The sequence below is a fragment of the Medicago sativa genome, chromosome 4 (genome assembly GCF_051527215.1).
Source record: "Medicago sativa cultivar Bolivia chromosome 4, Bolivia_mono, whole genome shotgun sequence".
In the NCBI taxonomy this organism is placed as follows: Eukaryota; Viridiplantae; Streptophyta; class Magnoliopsida; order Fabales; family Fabaceae; genus Medicago; species Medicago sativa.
In genome coordinates, this window is record NC_140752.1 from 88,086,769 (window position 1) to 88,103,562 (window position 16,794).

Genomic DNA, 16,794 nt, shown 5'->3' on the forward strand with positions numbered 1-16,794 from the left:
GGACGGTTCACACGCCTTACAGCATCCTGCTGTTACAGCAGGAAATCTGCTTCCCCTCAAAGATATCAATATCACACTCCCCTCCCCTCTTGTTACAAAACACACACTCTCATCCCTTAATAAATTAAATGCACTACAACTTGATCCATTTGTGCATTTTCCGTTAACTTCAATCAACACCCGTTAAATTTTATTTTTTATCACCAAAATACCCCTATCAATTCTTTACGGAGTGTTTCCTTTGCTTTTGCTTGTAATAACATCCATGAACAACAGTTGATTTCTGAAACAAGCAATTGCCATGTTAATTTACAGACAATTAAAACAAAACCTCCATCGCTAAGAATTTCTTCAAACAATATGTAATATTTGGATATTTTCCTAATTTTTCTAGTAGCAATTATTTTTTTTTTTTTGAAGAGGCTAAAATAGAATATATTACCACGACATTGTAGTAGCAATTATATAATTTTAAAAATAGAAGTAACAACGTCAAAGCCAAAATTACCCACACAACCCCTCTCAACCAATTTTGATCAATCGCTAGTCAGACATCCATGTTTTGAAATAGATCCAATAAGATAAAGCGCACAAACTGAACCTGAAGTAAGACACACCCCATAAGAAAGTAGGCAATAGTGGTAACAATCCTTGATTGCAATGGAAGAGGTGAAGTAACATGTTTGGAGAAATTAAGGGTTATTTTGGTAAAAGAAAATATTGTGTAACATAAATGATTAAAAAGTTAACAAATCGTTTAAAAATTGGTGGAAATGTGAATTACTATTAAGGGAGGGGAGTGTGTGTTTTACAACAAGAGGGGAGGGGAGTGTAATACTCATATATTTGAGGGGAGGGGAGTGTATTTTACTCTAATAATAATAATAAAGTTTTACTAGAGATGCATGTTAGTGTAAAACAGTTGTACCAGTGCATCAACATCCAATAAAAACACATGATGTTGGTACGCAAGTCTATTTTGTAAAAGTGTAATAATTTAAAGTAAGAGTAAAATGTTGGATTCTTATAGGATTGTTAGTGTAAACTTGACTGGAATATGTCTTCTTTTCTTATGACAAATTTTTTTTAAGCGATACTTATAAAGTTTTATTTTGATACTTACGACAATAATATATATATTTTTTTATAAGCAAATACTAATAAAGTTTTATTTTGTTTTGATAAAGTGTAGGTAGGATTTTGATACGGGGAATTAGTCACTTTAGTTCCTGAATATGAAATAAGTCGTCACTTTAGTCCCTGAATTCAGATAAATTACAAAATAGTCCTTGAATGTAGACTCTGTTAGTCAATTTAGTCCCTGAATGCAGACTTCGTTAGTCAATTTAGTCCCTGAACGTAGACTCTGTTAGTCACTTTAGTCCCTGAAATTGACTAACAAAGTCTACATTCAGGGACTGTTTTGCAATTTCTCTGCATTCAGGGACTAAAGTGACTACTCATTTCCCATTCAGGGACTAAAGTGATTAATTCTCCGTTTTAACACTCAAACTTACAATCAAGCGTACATAGGATTTTACTAATAACTCGATCAAACCGGAGATTTTTTACCATGAGAGTAAGCGGTGAGTGATGAGTTGGGCGGACTTGGACAACAACTCCTTCATCTCATTAGAGGAAGATGATGTACCAGCAAGTACTATGATGATCATATAAAAATGCTTCATATATCTGATGTTTTTATGGTAGAAAAGTGTGGCTGATTATGAGGGTTTTGGGGTCCCTTAAACTCTATTTTGGACAACCATCTCAAGGGACACTTATGAGCAGATTAGAACAAGTTGATATGGGATTCGAAAAAAATAATCCATTTGGCGGCCCTGCTTAGACCATTTACAATGGCCACCAACATTAAACACCCTTCAACACCCACTTTTTCAATTCCCAACACTCCACATCATCTTCTCTCTCTTAATTCAACACTCATTCAACTTTAACCTCTCCAATGGTTTTTTTCATTCAACACTCTACCCCACCACTTTTTATTTCTTATTCTTATTTAATTTTATATTTTTGTTTTTATAATTACATAAAATTACAATTATCGATTATAATTAAATTAAAATAAAGAAAAACTTAACAATTTTTTTTTAAAAACAAAATTTATTGGGATTCATTTCACTGAAAAGAAGATTAAAACTTCACTTAGTTTGTTAATAAAAAGATATAATAAAAAGAAGATAGTGAAAAACTTGGTATTTTTTTCTGTGTCCAAATGAAATGAACCAAGTCTCTATTTATAGAGGAAAAAAAATCATGAATTTTGATATATTTATTTATTTTTTAAAATTATTTTTCAATGAAATAATTGATGTACAATTATTAAAAAAATTAAAAACCGGGCGTTCAATGAAAAGCCAACACGCGTTCATACTGTACATATTTTTTGCTTTCTCTCTCCGGGCTCTGCTCTTCACGTGCGCTGTCGGGAAGTGTAATACACCCGCCATTTTCGGGCGAATCAAAACGCGACGCGTGGCATTTCCTTCCCTTTCAATTGTGTTGAACCGGTTAAACCTCTCTTTCCTCCAGCTCAGTTTTCATCACTTGTTAAACATACCATTGGAGTGCAATTTTCTGTTTAATGCTTCATTCAACAGACCATTGTAAATGGTCTTATATGCATATAGGGGAAGTCCTTGAGATATAGTCTATATGCTTAGCTAGAGACATGAGATGACTCAAACACTTGAGGAAATGAGCATTGACCAAGTTCGAAACATGTAATAATTATGGTAAAGTAATATATTTTTAATGATTCATGACTAAGATTAATTGACAATGCATATAAGTTTAATTTTTTTTGGTTCATGCATAAGTTAAATCCATAATAATAATAATAATAATAATAATAATAATAATAATAATAATAATAATAATAATAATAATAATAATAATAATAATAATAATAATAATAATAATAATAATAATAATAATAATAATAATCTATACTATATATAAAGAAAACTACCCCTTTCAGCACACTTTTGGGTTGGAATTTTCTTTCCAAAAATACCCTTAATTTTAAATACAAATAGCCAATTATAAAATAACACCTGGATTAATAATCAATGTCACCAATCGTCACCGTTAACTTTCTTTTACCACCGTTAACAACAGATCAAACTCACAAAAAGTTTAAAAATTATATTTGCATTCTTTATGTCTCTTCTCATGAATTCAAATCGATCCAGAATTCATCATAGTACCCTCTGATCACATCTCATCACCTCTAAAAAATTAGAAAGTTCCAAGGCTTACGAACTTGATTAATACTTCTGAAACACTATTGAATGGAATATCTTTAAGGTCCACATCATGAATTGAATATCTTTCTGTTTTATCCTTCGAGCAATTTACTTTCCGCCAACATTACAATTCAAGCATTGTTTTTACTTTTTTTTGTTAGAAGAATGAATGAATCAGAATTTGAGAAAATCAAAGTTGAACAATAATCACTTATGAAAAAAAATAATCCAAAGTTTATGTTTTTTTTGCTTTATTTCTCACGAATCTATGAGTTTTTTTAATTTTTTTTTAAACAAAAATAACAGCCGATGAGGATTGGACTATAAATCCTCTAAAAAAAATTGTAACAAACTTGAGCAAAAAATATTGTTAAAGATTGGACTTTAAATCCTCTAAAAAAAAAGATTAGTAACAAACATGAGCAAAAAATAATGTTAAAGATTAAACTTTAAATCCTCTAATAAAAGATTAGTAACAAACGTGAGCAAAAAAAAAAGATTAGTAACAAACTAAGCAAAAAATAATGTTAAAAATTGGACTTTAAATCCTCTGATAAAAATATTAGTAACATACATGAGCAAAATATTATGATTCAAAATCTTTTAGAAAAAGATTTGTTAGCACTATATTAAATGAACTATAAATCCTCTAAAAAAAGATTAGTAACAAACGTGAGCAAAAAATATTGTTAAAGATTGGACTTTAAATCCTCTAAAAAAAATATTAGTAACAAACATGAGCAAAAAATAATGTTAAATATTAGACTTTAAATCCTCTAATAAAAGATTAGTAACAAACGTGAGCAAAAAAAAAAAACAAAGATTAGTAACAAACATGAGAAAAAAATAATGTTAAAAATTGGACTTCAAATCCTCTGATAAAAATATTAGTAATAAACGTGAGCAAAATATTATGATTCAAAGTCTTTTAGAAAAAGATTTGTTAGCACTATATTAAAAATATTAATAGTAGGGTTCTCACAGTTCATAGTTCGTTCCCGCAATGTTTAGTTTTTCTCAACCTCTCTCCGCCCTCTGCATCAGAATTCAGAATTAACCTGTAAGTTTTATTTTTCTTTCATGTTACAACTAATCAAAGTTTATTAATTTTATGGATTATTTGACTTTGCTGGTTTATAAGTGATTATGATTCAAATTATTTACAATTAATTTTAAGAATTATTTGATTTTGCTGATTTATAATTTGCTTATACAAACTACGATAGTGTGCTTTTTTTTTTTATCTATAAGCACACCTTTGGGTTGGACTTTTCTTCCCAAAAATACACTTAATTTTAAATACAAATATCCAATTATAAAATAATACGTGGATTAGTAATCAATATCACTAATCGTCACCGTTAACCCTCTTTTACCTCTGTTAACCAAGAAAGTATTCCATATTATTTTATTGATATAAATTACTCATCCTTAATCTTTGATCAATTGTAACAAACATGAGTAAAAAATAATGGAAAAGATTGGACTTTAAATCCTCTAAAAAAAGATTAGTAAAAAACGTGAACAAAAAATAATGTTAAATATTGGAATTTAAATCCTCTAAAAAAAATTAGTAACAAACGTGAGCAAAAAATATTGTTAAAGATTGGACTTTAAATCCTCTAAAAAAAGATTAGTAATAGACGCAAGCAAAAAATATTGTTGAAGATTGGACTTTAAATCCTCTAAAAAAATATTAGTAACAAATGTGAGCAAAAATTAATCTTAAAGGGCAGACCATTCCCAATGTCGGAATCTATCTTGCACGACATGTTTTCAATCATGGTCAATTATATGTAGCTTTATCGAGAGGAGTTTCTCAAAATTCAACAAAAGTTCTCATTAATGAAGGGAAAATAGAAGGAGAAGATGGAGACTTTATGAAAAATGTAGTTTTTAAATATATTCTTTTATCGCAATCATAACAATGTTTCTTTTAAATAAAATGTCATTTATACATTTATGTTATGATGTTACTAATTACTATTAGAATAAACAATAAAAGATCATTATTTTTTCTTTATTTTATATGCAGACAAACTAAAATATGTTGAGTTCATAAATAATTGTTATATAACTTGACAATATTTTGTTTATAAATCAATATATCAATAATTTCCGTTAATTTTTAAAAATTTAAAAAATTCAATCAAAATTACACAAACAAACATAATAAAATAATCACATATGTTAGCGCAGTAGAAAGAGCGGACAGACGGGCACGATAGTGCCCGTCTTTCCGCTAGTAGTAATAATAATAATAATAATAATAATAATAATAATAATAATAATAATAATAATAATAATAATAATAATAATAATAATAATAATAATAATAATAATCTATACTATATATAAAGAAAACTACCCCTTTCAGCATACTTTTGGGTTGGACTTTTTTTTTCCAAAAATACCCTTAATTTTAAATACAAATAGCCAATTATAAAATAACACGTGGATTAGTAATCCTTTTAAATACAAATATCCAATTATAATATAACACGTGGATACATCCGTTGACCCTCTTTTACCTTCGTTAACCAAAGATCAACTCACAAAAAACTAGCACAAAACAAAAACTCATGTTACTTTTTTATCAGCCGCTTTTATGTTGTACATCTGTGTTGTTCCCCTCAATACAACCGACAAAGATTGCCAAGTATTTTCATATCCCTTCCACAAAGAACAATATTTCCATATTATTTTATTAATATAAATTACTCTTCCTTAACCTTTGATCAATTGTAACAAACGTGAGCTAAAAATAATGGTAAAGATTGGACTTTAAATCCTCTAAAAAAATATTAGTAACAAACGTGAGCTAAAAATAATGTTAAAGATTGAACTTTAAATCCTCTAAAAAAAGATTAGTAACAAACGTGAGCAAAAAATATTGTTAAAGATTGGACTTTAAAGCCTCTAAAAAAATATTAGTAACAAACGTGAACAAAAAATATTGTTAAAGAATAGACTATAAATCCTTTAAAAAAAAGATTAGTAACAAACGTGAGCAAAAAATAATGTCAAAGATTGGACTTTAAATCCTCTAAAAAAAAGATTAGGAACAAACGTGAGCAAAAAATAATGTTAAAGATTGGACTTTAAATACTCTAAAAAAAGATTAGTAACAAACGTGAGCAAAAAATAATGTTAAAATTGGATTTTAAATCCTCTAAAAAAAGATTAGTAACCAACGTGAGCAAAATATAATGTTAAAGATTGGACTTTAAATCCTCTAAAAAAAGATTTGTAACAAACTTGAGCAAAAAATAATGTTAAAAATTGGATTTTAATTATCAACCAGTTTCCTTGAGAAGAACATAATTTGTTGTCATTTGACGATGTTGAAGGGGATACTCATAACTTATATCAACATGAATTCTTAAACTCAATTGCTCAAGGAAGTATCCCACCACATATTTTAAAGGTAAAAAAAGTGAACCTTTGATGTTGTTGCGAAACATAGACCCTAGATATGGGCTGTGTAATGGGACACGATTGTTATGTCGTGGTTTATTTAAGAATATGTTGGATATGGAAATCCTAACAGGAAGCAATGCTGGAAAAAGAGCATTCTTGCCCAGAATTAAATCAAAAACAAATGCGAGTTCAGAACTTCCCTTTGTGCTTAGTAGAAAACAGTTTCCTGTTAGACTAAGTTTTGCTATTACCATAAATAAGTCACAAGGGCAGACCATTCCCAATGTCGAAATCTATCTTCCACGACATGTTTTTAGCCATGGTCAATTATATGTAGCTTTATTAAGAGGAGTTTCTCAAAATTCAACAAAAGTTCTCATTAAAGAAGGGAAAATAGAAGGAGAAGATGGAGACTTTACAAAAAATGTAGGTTTTAAAGATATTCTTTTATCGCAATCATAACAATGTTTCTTTTACATATCATGTCATTTATACATTTATGTTATGATGTTACTAATTACAATTAAAATAAACAATAAAAGATCATTATTTTATCTTTATTTTATATGCAGGCAAACTAAAATATGTCGAGTTCATAAATAATTTTTATATGCCTTGACAATATTTTTTTTATAAATCAATATATCAATATTTTTCATTAATATTTTAAAATTTAAAAATTTTAATCAAAATTATACAAACAAACATAATAAAATAATCACATGCGTTAGCGCAGCAGAAAGAGCGGACAGATGGGCACGATAGTGCCCGTCTTTCCGCTAGTAATAATAATAATAATAATAAGGGTCTTGCTAACCAATGTCTTCATGACATTGGTTAAAAATATCTACAAATATAAATTTTGTCTTAGAAATATAATATATTACTTTTGATAAATTAATGATTACACAACTTTTTTAAGAAAATTTATTTGTTTTACATGCTTAACCAATGTCTTTGGCGCACTGGTTTTTTTTTTTGACAAAGTTTAGGGCACTCGTTAACATTCTCCTAATAATAATAACAATATAATAATAATGTTTATTTTTAGAATAATAATAATGATGATGCTTATTCATTTGGTACATTCGTTCATCGGTCAATGATCAGTTCTCAGTCAAAGCACACCAACGCAACATCCGAAGTAAGTCCAAAGATTAAGAATCCTAAGTAATTTAGACCAAAGAAAGAGATGAATAAATTAAACTAAAATGTTAGTATAATAAGGTTAATGGTTCTTAAGGATTCACTCACTCAATAATATACTAAAATTCTTAGTATGAATATAAGCACTACAATTAATTGAAAATTTGATTTCTTTCACAACATAAGCACTCATTGTTTATAAAAAAAAAATAATAGCGAAAGGGATATATATAATACCCTGCAATGCAATATTGATATAAAACACTTTTGTGCAGGTCTTATTATGAGACATGATTCTCCTTTATGGGTCAATCAAATAATGCTGAATTTTGTAGTATTTTATAGGTGTAGATCGTTTTTGCAAATCAGTATATATAATGTCATATAGGTTGGGTGTCCTCATCCATGAAATAATAAAAAATACGCCTAATTCTTTGAAAGATTCGTATGCATTATAGTTTATTGTAAAATGTCAACTCTAATGCATATATAAGGACAAAATCAACCAAATGTTTTCACAATTCTTAATATCCATTGATAGGCTCTCCCCATTTTCATTTTTTTGGTACGTTATTTTTTTCTCTGCCAATTCTATACTTTAATACTCTTCGAATATCTGTCATCACATACACACACACTTACACTCTGATCAAAATTTGTATTCATATGAACATGATCAGCACATATTATGGGAGAGGCATGTTTTCCTTGTTTGGTCTCTAATAGTCCCAGACAGTGCCACATTCCCCATTTTCAAACTTGTCTCTCTCCCGGTTCTTCTGCATATTGAACTTTGAAGCATAATAATTAATTAATAATATATTGTGGCTATTCACATGGAGCACATGATCTATAATAGTAAGTTAGCTAGATTAATTGAAACTACAAAGCTTATATTATTAATTTCTCATAAGAGGATATATAGCTAAACCAATCTCATCATGTCTAACATTAGTATGTGGCACACTCCTTATTGGCCAATGTTATATAACATTGGTACCTTAATGGTACACAAGTGCTATCCAATATTGAACATCTAGAGTGTGATTCGAGTAGCTAAAATATCCAACAAATTTTAATTAGAAAGGCTATAATACCATATTAAAATTTTAGATCTTATCCAACATGGAACTTATCAACAATTGTGAATTTGTGATCATCTCAAAATTTGAGCAGTTGTTCAACATTCAACAAAAAACCTTGAGTAGGGAAACGTTGATGTTAATATTAATAATAATATAGTACACATATAATGGGGACTGACAAAGACATCACTCGGTAATTTTAGCCACATACCATATGGTTGCGGTATTCAACAAATTAAAAGAGTTTGGTGCATCAGAAGTCAATAAAGTTGATATAAATTTCAACTCCCTCTTCTCTCTTATAGATTTCCTTTAGAAGAAAGCTTCAATTTGTCAAATGTTTTGCTAACAAATCCTCTCCTTCCCACATCCATTCTCTTTATAGAAATAAACTTATATATTTAGGTCAAAAAGTGATGAAATCTTAGTTAATGGATCAATGATCTATTGCTAGGTTTAGTAATAATTTTTTAATTTTTATTATAATAATAATACAATGCTTTGGAATTATGTAGGTGTTCAAAAAGTGGAATCTTTACTTAATGGATCAGTGATCTAGCAATTGCTAGGTTTAGTATTACTTATTTAATCATATAATGATTCTTTTCTTTTACTTCCAAACACGATTGAAAGTCTATAGAAATTGAGTCAAGCGAGATTCCAATCATATAGCATATGCATACAATTAAGAAAGTAAAATACAATTTGTCAAATAAGCAATATTAATCGTGAAGTACAAATTTCCCATCAGTCATATTATTATCGAAAGTCCCTCAAGTAAATAAAATAATTACTATTGAAAGTGCCTTCAAAAACTAAACTACTATGCATGGTCTTATTAATAATTATACACATTTCCCACCAAAATTGACTTTATAAAACCTCACATTACTTCATTATATTAAGGTTGTTCTAATCGCTAATATTATTCTACACACAAAGCATACCAAAAATCAGACGTCATGGTTAGATGTACATAGCAAAGAAGGCTGTGGAAGCATATGGCATTTGAAGAAGAAAATAATATAACAAAGTAGCAATCGAGAAATTCCACATAGTGACAGAAAAACAGTGGTATGGAAATGAGAACAAAGTCTTAGTTTAGGTGGGAACAAATTGAAAAGTTTGACGAAGAAACGGGTCCCATTACATACGTGCATGTATATATATTATATGCTAAGATTATAGAGTTATTAGCATGGTGAATTTCAATGAACATTGATCATATTCTTATGCCTCATTTATTTATTATTATAAATTATATGTCACATTCTTTTTGAAATATAAAATGAAATAGGGATTATATTTTTTAAATACAATAATAATAATTTAAAAGGAAGTACAAGAAACACTATACTCCAATTGACATATATAATTATAAAACATCTAATTAATCAACACTGTGAAAATAATAATAATAATGGAATGAACAAAAGTAGCACATTGATCTCTATGTTTACGTTACCACTTAGGCGCTCCGTGTCTATTCTATAAGTGGTTTGTAAATTTGTAAATATTGTATGATATCTATAATTTTACGTGTTTATTGAAATCTACTACACTTGTATACTAGATTTCACTAGTATACATGTAGTATTGTTTGTACTTCTTTTCATTATCATTGTCTAATAATATTTTGCCATCCAAAAAATAAGAAAATAGAACAAAAATATTTTAACACTCTAATATGAGGGTTTGTCTAATACAAACCTTTGAAAGGATTTAAAGGTGATCCATACTACTTTTAGTAAAAAAATAAGAAAGAATTGTAGTATTTTATTAAAACAATAAGCAACCACCTTAAAACGTATCATTTTTTTAGAAGTCCACATTAGATAATTCTAAAATTTCTATCCATCAACTTATCATATCTATCACATTACTGTACATCGAAATAGTGCACTTTCCTATATATTATCATTTGTAAAAACAAACAATAATATTATCATATTATTATGCAAACTAAACAAAACCTATTATCACAACACATTAAAGAAAAAATTTGCATATATATATGAGAGGTCAAATATATTGTAATAAAGTTAATCACGAGCAAGAAAGCATGAGAGACAGAGAAAGGTAGATTTTTACAACTGTCAATTAGGGAGGAAGAGGGTAGGAGGAGTTGTCACATGATTTGCAACAGTACAAAAAAGGGGACAGTAACATATCTGTATCCATTATGTAGGTTTATTACAATTTAAACACAACTACTAGTATAGCCTGTCCGAATATTATTCATTCTTTTTTCATTTTTGAACCTTAAAAGTCTCCCTATTATAATATCTTATTAAACTTATGATGACTCTAATTTTCTTCTTCTTCTTCTTCTTCTGATCAAGTGATATATGATATACCAATAACACACTCCAAACCAAAACTACCTATCAAGTTTACATTTCCTTCCACTCAAAAGATCAACAGCATCATCAGAGAATAATTCAGTTGATCAATCTCTCAAGAATTCTTCTCTTATGTATATGATCAATATATATATATAGCCTTGGAAGAGAAATAATCGAGGGACACATCTTCATCTTGAATGGTTGGTATTTATGAAGAAATTTCTTTGCTTATATTTCTTCAGCAAGTCTTAATCATAGTTTATATATACCCCTCATCTCTATCTTCATGGTTCCACCAATATCCCTTTTGTGTTCATTTTGATCATAATCATGAATAGCCTGTTCTTTTTGTGTTCATTTTGATTAGAATTAAAATAACCCATCTAATATTTGTTATCTTATGTAACTTTAGATTTATATATATTTTAATTTATCTACAACTTGTTGATGATTTCCTAATCAATCTCCTAACTTGTTTTTCCAAAGAAAATTTTTCTTTATTGAATATTTCCCTCAGAAGTACATCCCTCTAAAGGAAGATGTGTTTTCTGCTTTGTGCATGATGATTTGCAGTGTTTTGAATCTCTATTATACGTATGCTTATGTAACTTTTCACTTCAAAACATAGAGTACATATAAAAGTACATTTTTTTGCTGATATAAAGTTAGTAATTAAAGGATGATAAATAAGATTGAAGATACCAATGTGTTGATCTGTCACTAATTTGTTCTTTTCCAATAAACGTATCTTACACAGGATATCATATGATAAACCTGAATATGGATAAAATTGCAAGAAAATTGACTGTCTCAGAACTCAGAAGTTTATTAATTATTAACACCCTGGTTTCATTAATTTGCATATCTTCCTCCACCCTTTACAGTTAATTCCTTTCTCCTTTTCTGATTATTCAGCTACTTATTCATTAGGTGATTCATTCACATAAAGTACTTTGTTCAAATTCTTTAAATATATAGGTAGATCTGAATTTGATATATCTGTCAGAAATTTGATTCACAGGTTAATTGATGAGAGAATAGAGTAGAGATGTTGGTTTGGTTGCATTCTTTCTCTTTATTAAAATTCTTAGCTTTTTTAACCTACTAGTACTATACTCTACTATCTACCTTCTAATATGAATCTTATTAATTATTATTAATTATCATCCTCTCTCATTAATTATTTCTCACTGTTACTCTCTACTTTTTACAATCACACACACTGTTCCTTTATTACCATGCCATTCAAGCATTTCAGTACCTATATTTTAAAAGTTTTAAAGCTAAGTAATTGTAGACATCTTACAGCCTGTTCTCATCACTTTTAATTCTTGTTCATTTTAACAACTTTTTGTACATTTTACTATTTGTTTGTTTCAGACTTGAAAACATAATTTGCAAACAACAAATATAGAACAAGTAGTTGTTAATGAATATGTCAGATGGATATGAGAAACATGAGAATGAGAGGAGTACTGGGAAGAGTGAAGAACATGCTGAGGACACTTCAATGGAATCTTCACATAAGTGTTCAATATCCTTTGATTTGAATGAAGAAGCTAGTCGTAGTGATCAAGATGTTAACAATGAGGAGAATGATGAGGCATGTGATCATGAATTAGTGAATGGTGATGATGATGATGATGAGAAATTAGTAAAGGATGATGATGAAGGTAGTTCAAGTTCAACAAAAAGAAGTAGTGGATCAAATGAAAGAAGAAGAAATGGTGTAAGACAATATGTTAGATCAAAGATGCCTAGGCTTAGGTGGACTCCTGATCTTCATCACTCTTTTATGCATGCTGTTGAAAGGCTTGGAGGCCAAGAGAGTAAGTATATATATATTTTTTGTCTTAATTCTTTAGAAGAAAAAACTATGCCCTAGATAATTGTGAAATTGTTTAATTTGGTTGAAGTTGAAAACTTTATGTTGTGTTCATTATTAATGTTGGTGGTGCATGCAGGAGCAACACCCAAATTGGTGCTTCAACTGATGAATGTGAGAGGACTCAGCATTGCTCATGTCAAGAGTCACTTGCAGGTATATAAGACAAAATTTGAGGTAGATATATATGTTTCTTAAAAGAAAAAAAACAAAACTGTACAACTTCAATCTTATAGCCACTGATATTTTTGTTTCACGTAAAATATATTAAAATAAAAGGGGGGAATAATTGAGAAACATATATTAGATCAATTAATTTTTCTGCAGGGTGATCCGTGTCCACCGGGGGATAATGTTTGTAGGTTTTTTTAATTTGATTTTTGATGTTCTTTATGATAAGTTTTATAAAAAAATAAAAATCATTTATATATTCAAACAATTTGTACATTCCAAATTAATCAATAAAAAAAATACCGAATGATTTATCTTGGAATTGGATATTTTTTTAAAAATGATTTTTAGACACCAAAGAATAATATACCACTAGAGAGAAAAAAAAATAAAGATAGCGATGCAATAAATACAATAGATTGGTTGGGGATGTGATATGAAGAAAGAGATAGAAAAAATATGAAGTGTTGGATGAATGTAAAAAAAGTAAAAGTGTTTAAATATAATTGCTCTTTTTTTTTTTTCCTTGATTTTTTTTTTTGGTGGTGATGGTATTTTTTTGGTAGTGATTTTATTTTTCCTTGAAATTAAGTGTTGATATATGTATTTCATAAATCATTTTATGGCTATGCAATTTTCATTTCAGATGTACCGGAGCAAGAAACTTGACGAGGCTGGACAAGGTAAGGATTGCCCTAAATCTTGTTAGACACGCCTTGAATTTTTTTTTGTCTGCCCTATAATGAAAAAAAAATTCTAAATCTGCCCTACATGAAAAAGAAAGTCCAAAACTACCATACTTTTTCTCTTTCTCTTTATTCCCCGCAAAACAGGTTTGGGGGGTGTCCTTCCCAGCAATTTCATTTTGGGGGGAAGGTCCTGTTTTTTTGTCTTATAAATCTACTACATACTTTGAGAATATACAATCATTCAAACCGCTGCTCTCACTCTTCAAATAAGTGACATCTTTTGGCTATGTGTACTATTCATATAATATATTTTGACCATATTTTTTTCACTGTTATATAAAAACAAATGGTGTCATATAAGATGTTGTGTGAATTTGTCTCTATCAACATTTTAAAAACATCAAATTTTATATTTTTTTTCATTACATAATTAAAAATATTAAAGATTAAAAATGTGCACATGTGTAAAACGGTCAATGATGTCATCTATTTTAAAATTGATGGAGTAAATGTTATGTTTAGATTCCCAACTCTAATGATACTTACTTCTGTCTTTTAAAAAAAAACATTATTTTTTAGTAATTACATAAAAGAGTAGGTCTAATTAAAAATTTGTACTGGGTGTTCAAAATCAAAGTATTACAATACAAGGGCTTAGGGTTAGTTTACTTTAGCCGATTTTGTTTATTTTGACATTTATTCGTATTTATTTACTTTGCAGTACTAAGTCCAACACACAGATCAACCCATGAATTAGGTTCCATTTCTCACCATGTAGCCCATCAGTCCATGATACCTCATCAACATTTCAAGATGGCAAATGGTGGAATTGTTCTAGAAACTAATTACAACCAGCACAGTTATAATTTCCACAGTCTCCTGCATCCCTCATCCTTATCACATTCACATTCACATTCAAAGCCCATCAATTCAAGGTAAACTATATATGCATACATTCTTATTTATTTATTTTATTTTTTTCCATTCAAGTGGCATTAAAGTTACATTTTTTTTACTTAGGCACCAAGAATGGTACTTAAATCATCAATCTTGGAGACCAAGCTACATGAGCAATGAATTAGTTATGCCATCAACAGCCATAAATACACAAGGAAGATCATCCATAACTTTGAACCAGCAGCTTCAAGTTAAGGATACTACAGTCACTGCCACACTTGCTCCTATGAGACCAAGCCAATTTCTTGAAGAGAAAAGATGGCCTCCCTTAGATATCATGAACAATCATCCATATTGGAAGAAAAATTTACATGATAATTTTTCTAATAATACTTGTGATAGAACATCACTTAGACCCGCTGAGGTGAGCTTTGGAAACAACACAAGAAGCAGGGAAAACATATCAAACATCAATAATGACCACAACTATTTTAATAGTTCAAAGATTGAATTTGATCCCCCGTTTCGGATTAAGGTAACATTAATAACTATATGCTACTGGAACAAATAGTATAGTGACGGAAATCAATGATGAAAGAAAAAAAATTCCTCTCTAATTCTCTTGTCACTAAATTTAGTGATAGATTTAGAGAGAAATTTCATGTTTTTTCCTTCTACGTTTCTTTTGCTAATTTCAATTTCTTTAATAGTTTAGCTGAAGAAAATAAGATACTCTTTCTTTTTTCCTTTCTTAACCTTTCATATATATATTTTCTCAATGCAGTTGAATCAAGAGACATTGCTGAAAGACAAACAATGGGTGCCTGATTTGCAACTGAGTTTAAGTCAAACAAACGGCAACAATGATGGCAAGAGTGATGGTTTGAGAGAAACCAAAGAAATCGACACGAAACTCTCACTTTCTTAGAATTTAATTTATTTATTTATCCATGTCAATAATAATATGAAAATTAATACAACCTAGCTAGTCGATCATAAAGTTGTGAGAGAATATATGGTATATTGATACTAAAAGAAAGTTACACAATTGCATGTTGCTACAATACAGATTGTTGGCTTGCCAATACATATATTTGATTAGAATGAGCTTGTTTACAATTTTCATATTTCAAACTAGGGCTGACAATGAACCGAATCAACTCGATTAGAGTTCGTAATTCGATTTGATAATTGATTCGTCGAACTTGGTTCATGAACCAAATGAACCGAACTTGAGTTGAAAATTAAGTTCGTCAACTAATTGAGCTCAACTTGAGTTATATGTAGTTCTATTCGTTTGGTTTACGTGATGACGTGATTATATATATATATATATATATATATATATATATATATATATATATATATATATATATATATGAGGAGCAACACAACCTTATGATAGGGATTAGTAGTAATTAATCACAACCATCAATTAATATTAAAATCAATGGCTAAGATTTGGAGTAACTTTTTATACTTACTCTTGGAGTCAATGGATCCCTCCTCTGTGTGTGTGTGTGCGCGCGTCTATATATATATATATATATATATATATATATATATAACACTTAAAAAATATTTTTAAATTTATATATAATTGATTTTACACAATTAGATAATTGATTATATATATAATACTTTAAAAACTAAGACAAACACTTAGCAATAATAGGATAAAAATGAGTTAAAAATTGGTATAAATTCCAATATATTTATGTGTCAAAAATTTAAATTCTTTGAATTTTGAATTACGTGGTTCAAGTGGCTTTACTCATTTCCATATCTAAAGTTATGTGTTTTGAACAAACGAATTGAACCTAATGAGCCGAACTAAACTGTTCGTGAACTTTAAACGATCCGAACTTGAGCTAAAAAAGAAATTTG

General features: G+C 28.8%; 1 protein-coding gene across 1 annotated transcript; it reads left to right on the forward strand.

The window, feature by feature from the left end:
- Nucleotides 1–10,958: 10,958 nt before the first annotated feature.
- On the forward strand, nt 10,959–16,011 carry LOC146933339 (uncharacterized). The gene is made up of 7 exons (XM_085705124.1): nt 10,959–11,465; nt 12,646–13,094; nt 13,230–13,306; nt 13,968–14,004; nt 14,732–14,945; nt 15,031–15,442; nt 15,692–16,011. The coding sequence occupies exons 2-7, from the start codon at nt 12,695–12,697 to the stop codon at nt 15,833–15,835; spliced, it is 1,284 nt and encodes a 427-aa protein (XP_085561250.1). The 5' UTR covers nt 10,959–11,465; nt 12,646–12,694; the 3' UTR covers nt 15,836–16,011.
- The last annotated feature ends 783 nt before the right edge of the window (nt 16,012–16,794 follow it).

Coding starts and splice junctions, on each gene's coding strand:
- LOC146933339 (XM_085705124.1), top strand. CDS start 12,695: ATGAATATGTCAGATGGATATGAGAAACATGAGAATGAGAGGAGTACT. Junction 13,307..13,967: donor ATGTCAAGAGTCACTTGCAG/GTATATAAGACA, acceptor TTTTCATTTCAG/ATGTACCGGAGCAAGAAACT. Junction 14,946..15,030: donor TCAAAGCCCATCAATTCAAG/GTAAACTATATA, acceptor TTTTTTACTTAG/GCACCAAGAATGGTACTTAA.